Source organism: Diabrotica undecimpunctata, chromosome 1 (genome assembly GCF_040954645.1).
Source record: "Diabrotica undecimpunctata isolate CICGRU chromosome 1, icDiaUnde3, whole genome shotgun sequence".
Taxonomy (NCBI): domain Eukaryota; kingdom Metazoa; phylum Arthropoda; class Insecta; order Coleoptera; family Chrysomelidae; genus Diabrotica; species Diabrotica undecimpunctata.
The window spans coordinates 149,262,469-149,274,549 of record NC_092803.1 but is presented as its reverse complement, the minus strand read 5'-3'; the positions used below and the strand labels follow the sequence as shown (position 1 = coordinate 149,274,549).

Genomic DNA, 12,081 nt, shown 5'->3' with positions numbered 1-12,081 from the left:
TAGTGTTTTCCAAGTATTCGTTAAATAATACTGGAGATGTAGAACATACTTGTAGGAGATTCTCTCTTACATTGAAGTTTCAGATGATTCCCGTTCCCATTTTTATAATAAGCACTTGTCAAACACGATTTTGTCATTTGTAGCTTGTACTATTTTTTTATTCAGTATCTTCCCATTCACGATACTCCTTAACAGTTTTCGCAGTTTTTTCTCTTTTCATAAATATTGATGTTATATACCTAATGCTTGGACGAGTTAAGAGGTCAAGGAAAGTTTTAAAACGAGGTAAAGGTATTAGCGCAAAATATGACTCGAGGACACGTTTTTATCGAAGCTCTAGCTCCACTTAAGAGTTCAGGAACCTTTATTTTATATATATATATATATATATATATATATATATATATATATATTTCTTTCTTTGGGAGTTCTCTGTTTAATATAATACGTGCTGGATCAGTCTGTGTAGTTTTTGTAATCCGTGTTCTTGCGCTTCTCTTTTTCTGATTTGTTGTTTTTATTCCCGTCAGCGGGTATAGTAGGTCTCCCTACCATTCTTTATCCGGAATATTTCCTAGTTTAATAATAATTAATACATAATTTAACAAAATATGATTTACTATAGTTTTATTGTATTATATTCTACACCACAAGCGGTAATAGGGATATTAGTATTATTATTTGGAAAACCATACATTTTCATTCAAATGTTGTTGGTGGAATTAATCAGGACAAAGCAAAATGGTAATTCCTGTAACTTCGGTGAAATTATTCGGCCATCGACAAGAATTTCTTATAAAACCAGTAGATAATTGTTCATCCTGACTTAACTGTTAGATAAACTTAACACAATACAGTGTATGCAGAAAACGTATAAAAACAATAATTAAACCACTGCAACGAACGCTTTGATGATTTCTTTTGCTACAACTGTTGAATTTCTTCTACCAACATCTTATTAAAACGTTCCAACCGACTTGTTCCACTGCTAGAAAACTATAAGGCGTAAAAAGAGAACGCTGGGAGAAAATGACTTTTAGACTTGTGTTTCGCGCAAAAGATCGATTTTCAATGAGAATTATTCGTGATTCTTCATTTTAAAAATATACGTAGTTCATGCATTAATGAATCACACATTCAGGTTATTCTGAAAATTGTAGCAAATCTGAAAAGCAAACTTTATGTATCATTACATATACAGCATTGATCTTTTCTTTAAATCAGAACTTATTTTGGTAGACTTTCAAAATATTTACCACTCACAAATACGAAAATAGTGTGAAGTTTCGCGATCTACACTCGCCGGCACAATTAATCGGACACTCCATATTTTCTTTACAAATTCTATATACATTATTTTACCTGATATGCCCTATACATTTTTCATCAGTTTTCTATGCTTCATTATATAAGAAGATTTTTTATCAATTTTTTGTGGATACCTTGAATCAAGCTGTTTTATATTGCCTGTTAATATGTGATGAAGGTTTCCTGAAGACTTGACATAGGTACGAAACGGTGGCTCCTAGATCGGTTTAACCGATGTGTCTCTTCACTCCAAGTACCCAAAATCAGGAGGAAAACAAAAGCTATTGCCCTGCTGAAACTAAAGAAACCTGCCGATGTTACCAGTAGTTATAGGACAATCTCTCTACTATGCCACCTGTACAAATTTTACTAAAAAATTCTAGTAGAGAGGGCAAAGTCAATCCTCGAATCTCGCCGGGTTCAGACCGGGAAAGAACTGCTCTAGCCAAGTCCTACATCTCACTGAACACGTAGAATAGGGCTACCAAGACGAACTAATTACAGGCGTGGCGTTCGTAGACCTAACCGCAGCGTATGACACCGTCAGCCATAGACTACTTCTTGAAAATGTGAGAGCATTAACAGGAGATGAAAAATTCACAAGATTCATAAAATAATTTCTTGAAAACAGGAGATTCTATGTCTCTTTCGAGAGGAAGAAAAGCCGCTGGAGAGAAGACTAGCCTAGCCCAAAGTGGGGTGCTATCACTGATGCTGTTTACCGTGTACACCAACAACCAACCTTGCTGATGACCTTGCTTTGGCGGTACAGGATAGAACCTTCGAACGGATCGAAACCACGCTCGAGGAAGCAATTCGAGACCTTACAATTTACAACGACAGGAACTCGTTAACACTAAAAGCAGCAGAGCGGATATTTTGGCCGCTTTCTCTTTTTGACCCTCTGTATTACTTATTCATAGTTATTTTAGAATAAATTTGGACTTTTCCTAGATCTATTTGGGGATTATAATTTCTCTTTTACAGGTACTTTCTTGTGTAATTACTTTTTGAGATATGTTAATCTCAACCTAGAAGCACTGGATGCGGTCATTTTGGCCTGCTCGACCCTATGTATTACTCATTCATATTTATTTTACAAAATTAATAAGGCAGGACTTTCCTAGATCTATTTGACGATTACAATTTTTCTTTTACAGGTACTTAGTGTAATTACTTTTTGAATATGTTGATCTCTACCTAGAAAAATGCGGTCCTGACGGATTATTCTACTTTTCTGGGAAGTTTTTACTTCTTTTCTGTATAAAATGCATCGAAAATTGTTAGTTTGAGTGTGCTCTTTGCAGGTGCGTGTTCAATATGTATTTTGACTTTTCATTGTGATTTTTCTTCTTTCTGAAGTTATCAAGTGTCGTCGATATTTGACGGAACAGGAACTGTTGGAGTGTTTACAAAATTTGTCAGATAATGAATCTGAAGTAGAGTTATGTGATGAAGATGTACCTGATAATGAAGATGACTACTATGTACCTGATACAAGTTGATTAAGGACGTTTATCGGGTAGAGAATCTGAATATGAAATTGAGGAGCTGCCCAGTACTTCTGCTTCAACTTCAAATACAGTTTCCAATACACCTTCAGGAAGGCTTACCAACCAAGTAAGAGGAATTCGTGGATGCAATTTAGAGAATTCTTCCATCGACACCATAGTAGGGGCGTTACTTGACAACAGCGCTAGTACACCGGGTAGCAACTATATTATATTAGTAGCTTCTATGTATGTATCCACTTATATAACATTTTGAGAATTTAACGCCATAGTAATCTATCTCTCTCGTCAAAATGTTCTAAAGGAAGCTGCTATACCAATGTCTCATGCTAAGAGAAGCATTATTGGAGATTATGTAGCTAGTGCATGGCGGTTGTTCATTGATGAACGCATACTTCGTAACATAAAACATGTACTGCCGCTGATGGTAGAAAGCAATGAAAATTGGCAAATGTCGATTGAAGAAATCGAAGCATTTTTATCCTTACTGTATGCTAGGAGAGCTTATACAGCACGAAATGTTGTGTTCTGGTACATGAGGTCCAAAATTTTTTCAAAAGACAATGTCTAGAAACACATTTACACAAGTAATGAGCTTTATCCGTTTTTATATGAGTACCAGGTCTGAGCAGTTATCAACAGATAAATTTGCACTTGCGTCGGGAGTATGGAACCCATTAATAGAGAATTGTATATTATGCTATACACCTGGCCAAAATATATCTGTCGATGAACAGCTTTTTCCCACGAAGGCAAGGTGCCGCTTTACCCAATACATGGCGAATAAACCCGATAAGTTTGGAATTAAATTTCAAATATTTATTGAAAGGATTTCCTTACCTGGGAAAAGATGAGCAACGACCAGCCAATCAACTTTTAGGGGAACATGTAGTTAGCCATTTAATTGGACCATTTATAAATAAAGGAACAAATGTAACGACGGATAATTTCTTTACGTCCGTAAAGTTGGCAAAAGACTTACGAACGAAGGCTACCAGCATTGTTAGAATAATAAACCGAGCAATAAAGGATATTCCGCCGTCGTTAATAAAAAACAAAAAGGTGGAATTGTACAAAACAAAACTTTTTAAACACGAAGACTTAACACTAAGGTCTCAGGGAAAACGAATAAAAATGTTCTAGTGCTGAGTTCTCTACACTCAAATAATATTGAAATAGGCACAGGTCAAAAGAAGAAACTGGAAACCATTACCTACTACAACCACACAAAATACGGAGTAGGCGGCGTAGATCAGATGGCACGACAGTATTCAACAAAATCAGTAACCCTGACACTAACCTAACCTTAAGTTAAACCGTAACCCCACCAAAACCCAAGTCTGCTCTCTCCGCCTATGATCGAGAGAGGCTCAAAGAAGGCTGAAGCTCAGATGGAACAGACACCAACTAGAACACGGGGAGCGTCCAACATAACTCGGAGTAAAGCTGGACAGAACACTAACTTATAAAGCACACTGCCAAAAGACTGTTCTGAAGGTAGCATACTGTAACAACCTACTTCGCAAACTCTGCTACTCTAAATAAGGCGCCGAGCCAAACGATCTTCTAAATACAGCCAAGTCTCTCAGCTTCTCCACGGGCGAGTATGTCCCGTCTGGAGTAGATTGGCACACGCTAAGAAAGTGGACGTGACCTTATATGAAGAATTCAAATAGCAACAGGGTGCCCGAAAGCAAGGCTACTAGAGAAACCATATCAGTGTCCGGGAATCTACAGACAGTGAACCTGTGAAGGCAAACCACGGGGTACACCGAGCGCTTCGGATAGTGACTTCACGAGGGACACGTGATGTTCGGTGCGAAAGAGTACTCACATGATGAAGATCAGTAACATTCAAAAGAAGTTTTCTCCATGGCGTTCCCGTGGAACCTTCAGCCTAGTATCCTCCAAAACCAAACACACCGACTGGTTTGTGACTGTGAAGACCAACAGGGCAAGATAGCACATGCAGTCAATGACATGACATGGACCTGCTCCAGTACAACCAATACCAGTTTCTGTGCACAATGAACAAACTGTGGATGGCCAAACCAATGCAATAAACTATGGGTAGAATACCTAAAATGATCACCCTTGGACACGAAAAAGTAAAATAAGCCCTGAAGACTCCCAAAAAGCAGCTCAAGTTGTTCCTCTTCATTATTATTAACATAGCTTCCAAAATATCGTCAAAAGGCTACATATATACTTCTAAGTACAATGTTTGAGGCACTTAAACATTTCAGAAATATTCTTTTTTTTTTTGGGAAGAAATCTGGTTAATTTTGCTGTCGTGTGTCATTAAAAGTTTTTGTAATAAGTCACTATTTATAAGTTCAGAACTTCCAAAAAATAATGAATTCATAACAGTAAATGCAGGAGACAATGCACATAAAAGTGTATCAGATGCAGAATGGCAAATCAATTTAAAGAAAAAGGTGTTGAAATTACATCCACTAGCGTTAATAATACACCAAAAGATTAGCAATAAAATGAAAGTATGAATGTGTGATTCACAATAGAAACTCCTCTGCCAATTATAATGACTTGGCATAAATTTTTTTACAATCAGTAAACAGTTATTCATCTCTCCAACCATCGAATTTAATTAGATACAAAGCTACTATATTGGTGTTACGACAAGAATATGTAGTTAAATAAATTATACACCAAAAATAACACAAAAATAGCTTTTAGTAAAGAACTTTATCTAAGGTCAATGGATATTAAAATGATAAGTGATATAATATTATTTCCATACATAAAAAATTAATGCAATTAAAAAATATATGACTGTACTAAAAATTGTCTTTTACATACCTACTATATGTCTTTAAAAAAATATAAAAATGAATTTTTTTTTAAAACATGAATATGATCTTCGAGGCGAATTATCTTAAATGGAAACTCATTTGGGCCTTTAGTCGATTTTTCTCTTTCATAATTTCCAAATAAAGGATATTTTATCTGAGGTGTGTAAAAAGGATATAACAGAAACTTGCCAAACACAAGACCAAATAAATACAAGTGAAACAACTAGAAAATGAAATGGTAAAGTATTTTATTAAACCACTAGGTATATACCTGATTACAAAATTAGTGTATTATCTCAGAAAAGATAATAATATACAATTCTTTCTTCTCATTTCCCTTGTTTTCTTCAGCTCTAATATTTTGACAGGCATCTATTTTTTTGAATGTTGGTTTTCATCTGCATAACATTGTCTGAGCCTCTTTATAAGTCTTTTTAGTTTTGCATATAGCCATAAAGACAAAAAATATAAAGACTTAAAGTACTTTATTGCTTTTCAAAATATGTTGCTGCCCACTCATTGAATTCTTGATCGTTGGGAACGTGAAGCGACATGACCAGATTTTGACACAAATGTTGCGAACATTTTCTTTGACACACTTCAAGAACGGATCACTGTTGTTTGTTTTATCTCATCGTGAAACAAACACACAAGTGTTTATCACAGGTTTATCTTCCAGTTCGTAGAAATAAATCCATGACTGGTCACCAATAACAATACTATAAACGTTTTTTGAGCTTCCTTTGTTGAACCATTGTAATGTTTTTCGTCACCAATTGACACGAACCGCTTTTGGCTCTTCTGTGAGCAAATGAGGGATCCAACAGGAAACCAACTTCATAATACCCAGTTCTTCATATAGGATCTTTTGGATCAAGGTCTTTGAAATGTTCAAAGATGCCTCTATCTCCCGGTATGTTACACGGCGGTCATCTTTAATTAGCTGACGAACCGCATCAATGTTTTGCTGTGTGACGGTTGTTTTGGGTGGACCTGGCCTGGATTCGTTACTGAGACTGGAACGACCACATTGAAATTCGCAATTTCGACTTTATGAAGTTCAGGAAACAATATAAGTAAGTACATAGTACATCTGGTTAAAAGTTACTTAAGATGTGCAGAGCTTGGCAATATTGGCATTTGTTCATTAACATCTTAATTGGAACTAAGTCCAGAAGCAAAACACCATGTTTACATAATGTTACATTATATTTGGGGTTTGTAGACAGTGATCTAGAATTTCTGCTTGTTATGGATGTTTCTTTGACAACTGCAGAGTTGGAGCTGGTGAAGATGTAATAGCCTCTGATCAATTACTGAAATGATCACAATAGAAGTGTAAGGCTTTCAATGGTGATATTAGCTTCAAAATACAATAAAATATGGACACTATGGGTTTACCTTCTGAATTATCTAAGACCAATTGGCTATAACTAGTACTTTTACTTGTTTATTCTGCTTTTAAGCTTGATAATAAACTGAAAACTTTTGTGATAAACATTTATCCTGTTTCTCTAAATTTTGTGCCTTGATCCAACCATTTTTGGTCAGTCTTAGTGCCTTTTTTATTTTCTGATGTCCATAATCATATTTAAAAATATATCTTCATTCTTTCTTGCAATTTATTCATAACAACTCAATTGTTTAGTGCTAGTTTTCTTAAAAATCATTTTATGATTTGAGGTTCTAATTCCTTGATTTCAACTGTATTAATTTTACTTTAGGGCTTTATTTGGTACTTCAGTTTATTGATCTTCAGTTTTTGTATTACTTTTATATTGATCCTAGTCATTTCCTGAACAAAACTGCTGTTAAATAAATAAAAACTGTTTTACTATGGGAACAAGTAAGTATGGGACATGATAAATGACTTTACCTAAAATCAACTTTGGTTCAGTTTATATTAAATTAAATAATTTTCTTTTGAGTTTGACTTAATAAAATAACTTAATAAAATCCATAATAATAGACTAAACAACTCCATGAAATATCTCATCATAAGATAACAGAAAATAATAAAAAATTAGCATAGTACATGTATGAAAAATATGAATCAATTTCCTAAATTATATCAGAACCTATAAGGAAAAAAAGTTACCCAAACTATATTTTTATTGTGGAAATGTTGGAAATATAGATCAGATTGTGAGATAATATAATCAGTAAGCTGAGTAATTAATCAATATTATAAGAAACCAACCATATAAAGGCATAAAATGCTAATAGAATAAATGGGTTATATGAGATGTTAACAGAATGCTGGTATAACATTGTCTTATGTTAATACCTTAAATAAAAAATTATTTTTGATCATTTCAAGTTTAATGAAAAAATTTGAATTCCAGTATTCAAAACATATGAATTTATAGATATGTATCTAAATTAAAATGTGGTTGAATCGCTGTTAAGCATTACAGATAATTATTTGATTGTTTACTATTTATTAAAACAACACAGTCAGATCATGTGTAATTTTTGATTAAAGGTTACCGCAAAAATAAAGAACGTGATATCAAACATGTATCTTAATAAGACAAGGTACGAAATGATAATCATCATCTTATAATCATCTACTTCGTAAAACGTAACATATAATTAACTATAATCTATTGTACAAAAAACTGTATGCGACACAATAAAGAAACATTCTTCACACCACGATGACGTAAAGGGAAAATAATGACCTCGTCAATAACAAAAGGTGGTATTTTAATCAAACATTGTTCCACTTACCGCTATCGAAATGCAATTTTCATCTGCTCCTTGGGGAAACTTGACTACGAATTTCGACCCAGCCTTTTCTTCGGAGTCATTTAAGGGTCGAAATCTGCACACTACTTTAATACTGTCCTCTGCGGGTATTTCCCGATCGACCGACATTTTTCCTAAATTTAAATTACTCACAGCACTAATTACATCAAATCATAACTTATTAATTATATATTTGCACTGAAAAATATGTCTTTTTCCTCAAAAGTGACTTTACACGAAATGGACAGACATCTTGGTTCCTTTGATCCGCTGTCATCGGAAAATATCCGAGAACGAGAATAGCAATGGAGCTGTCAACTGTCAAAAGTAAACGTTTCATCGATCGTTAGAAAAAAATCTGACTTTCTCTTTCTATCCCGCAACATGTAAAAGATAAATGCTGCGGTATTCTATTGGCATGGAGTTCCACCAACTATATATCTGTCTTTCTTTTGACCTTAAATATTCATGGACTCCTGGCAAAATAAAGTTTTACGAGGGTGTGGCGGAAAGTATCGGATTTCTGTCAACTCATATTTAAATTGAAAAACGATAAGAACTTTACAAGACTTATTACTTTTTTTATATTCTATACAATTACTAACGTAAAAGTAATATTATGTACAAATTTCGGAAATTATTAAAAAGTGATATTTACCTTAAAAGTATGCAACATACATTACGAGTATACTCCTATTATATTTTAGGGTGAAAATTAGAAGTACCTATTATATAAAAAAGTACAGAGAGGAGAAATATTATAAATAGATAATATTCAGACTTCTTGATATGTTAGCTATTATACAAGAGCTTAGTACATTGAATAATGCATCTGGCTTTCCTTGATCTGAGATTATCTTACGGTTTTATACTTTAGTTGTATTCTTGAAATCAACAGTAACGTCTTTAATCAATTTAACACATTTTTCACGAAAAAAGAGCAAAGCCAGTATGAATAACAACTTCGTGAATTATTTACAAAATAAAAATGCATTTTCTGATTTTTGTATTTATTTGAACACTTTGTGTCTATACATGAATATATTTATAACAAAATCAACGTAACAAAGTACATACAAACTTTTACGATCTTCGTACGGAACTCTGCACTTACTAAAATCCATCCCAAAATCACAAATTTGGTTCATAACTAGGGATTTTAATTGCTCAATTTTAACTGCCACGCTTATTGTACATCACAAAACAAGATGATTCTGAGATACTTCAATAACGGTTAAGAAAATATGTAAAATTTGTTATTATTTATTATTAAACATCTATATTCAGGAAACTTATTGTAGTTTTCTTTTACAGGAATTAAATCTGTATCACAAAAAATATACAAGCGCTTTCGTTTCTAACACTAAATTAAAACACGGTTTTAAATGTAAACTACATTATTATAACATCATACTGTTTGTTTTTGAACTTATTTAATATCAAGATTTTAAACTATGTAAATGTATCTACACTTTGATTAAAACATACCTCAATGCATGTCATAAATTTTATAACGTCAAAAAATAATGCTACCAATATGATGCCAAAAAAAATCAACAAAATTCGGTTAAACTCCAAATTTAGTTATTTTAAATTCCTAAAGTTCTACAGGGCAGCGCACTTGCCAAATATAAAACATCTATATACTTACAACAGCACCAAAATATGAATAGACGTGGAAATACTGTACGCGCTAGCAGATTTCAAATTACGGAACATCAGACAGTTGATCGAAAACCGCTTAGCTTTCTTCGCGATGTTGTTAAAACTAAATTTTCAATCATTTTAATAAAATGATAATTGATTTTGAATCTTGTAATTGTTTATTTAATCTAAAAATGGTTTAACAGCATAAAGTAAAGCGAAAAATTTTGAATGCTCAAGCTGAAATAATACACTCAATGTTAAAATTCGCGCAATGAGAAGCAGCTGCTGATAAACCTATTATTGATTTTAAACAGTGCAAGAACGTATGGCTAGCGTGACAGGTAATTTGATAAATCATCTAATAAGAAGAAAAATAATCTGAGCTTTTGGAGTTGCATATCAGGAGTTTCTGTGTTTACAATCAAAAATATTGCAAAGGAGGGTCGAGAAATTTAAGCAGGAAGCGGTTTTGTCGCTTGTAATAAGAGGCGGAAAAAATCTTCAAAAACAGTTGAGCAAGGTCTGTTGCGTCGGCAGATTATTAATTTTGATATAAATTTGTTAAAGAATTTAAGTATAAAGTAGGCCAACGACGTATGCGTTTGGAAATTAGGAATCTTGGATTCCGTTGAAAAAAATAAACAGCAAATAATCGAAAAGGTTCAATGGAACAACATGATATAAGACAGCTACATTTTAGCTTACAGTATTAAGGAAAGGTTAAACAATTTAGAGATGAAAAAAGATTTATTGTGTTTACTGATGAAATGTATTTACTTTCAAGCCATTATCGCATTAATAGTTAAATTGATAGAACAAATAGTGTGTTTAAAATAGGCCAACCTCTAGATTTTGGAACGTGGAAAACTATGAATATGATAATAATCAACTAGCCTATATTTGTCCACTGCTGAACGTAGGCCTCCCGCAAAAAATTATGCACCGATTTCTACCTTAAGCTTCTTGAATCCACTTTTGGGTGATTCGCTTTATATCATCCGTCCATCTAGTTCGATATCCCTCTTGTCTTGGTCGCTATTCAATAATCTTTCTGGTCCATCTATCATCCGTCAATCTGGCAACATGTCCGGCCCAAGCCCATTTAGCCATGGCACGGTTCGTAGACTTACTACGGTTGCCTCTTCCGCCTAACCAATGAACATTAAGCCCGAAACTGTACTCTCGTGACGTAATTCTTCCCTTTCAACCAATCAACACTGCAATCTACCTGCCCTCTACATTCAGTTTCAATTGCGAATAAATGGGTTTTGTATTCTTGTGTACTCTGGTGACGTAACTCAAGCATCCCCACCCCAGTCGGAAGAGGCAACCGTAGTAAGTCTACGGACCGTGTAGCCATGGCTATTTTTTCAACTGCATCCGTGTCTCCTGGTCTTCTTCTTATTTCTAGGTTTGCTACTTTATCTCTAATGGTAATACCTAACATTGATCTTTCCATAGCGTATTGTATTACTCTTATTTTATTTATTGTTTCTTTTGTCAGAGTTAGTTAGTGTTTCTGCACCATAATGTAAGGACCGGTAAAACACATTGGCTAAAATCCTTTCTTTTTAAACAAACTGGAATATTGTACTTGAAAATGCTGCTCAATCTATCAAAGGCAGCCCATGTGAGACTGATCCTTCTTTGTATTTCAGTTGACTGATTATCTCGACCTAAGCGAATCTCATGCCCTAGATATTTGTAAGCTATTAATGGTCGATGCTACGGCTTTTAATCTTAATTTTCTCGCTGACTACAAAGTTAAGTCATAAATTTTGCCTTTGAGGTGTTCATTTTACGACCAATTGTTTTTGATGCTTCATAGAGCGTTTTCAGCAATTTTGTAGCTTTATCAACTCTATCAGATATTATAACGATATCATTGGCAAATCTTAGGTGGTTTAGATCCTCTTCATTTATATTAATTCCCATATCTTGTACCATTTTCTTGAACATATATTCGAGTACAGCTGTAAACGATTTCGGGAAGATAGTATCATCCTTTCTAATTCAACGGTCTATTCGGAACTTTTTGGTATCTTCATGAA

The 12,081-nt window shown here is 33.9% G+C and overlaps 1 protein-coding gene across 1 annotated transcript in view; it reads right to left on the bottom strand.

Moving 5' to 3' along the window:
• Nucleotides 1–8,673, bottom strand: part of Khc (kinesin heavy chain) — a 110,596-nt gene extending 101,923 nt beyond the window's left edge. The window contains exon 1 of the mRNA XM_072520185.1: nucleotides 8,366–8,673. Within this exon, the coding sequence (XP_072376286.1) occupies nucleotides 8,366–8,512 (147 nt within the window). The 5' untranslated portion in view covers nucleotides 8,513–8,673. The remainder of the gene's footprint in view (nucleotides 1–8,365) is intronic.
• Between the last annotated feature and the right edge of the window lie 3,408 nt (nucleotides 8,674–12,081).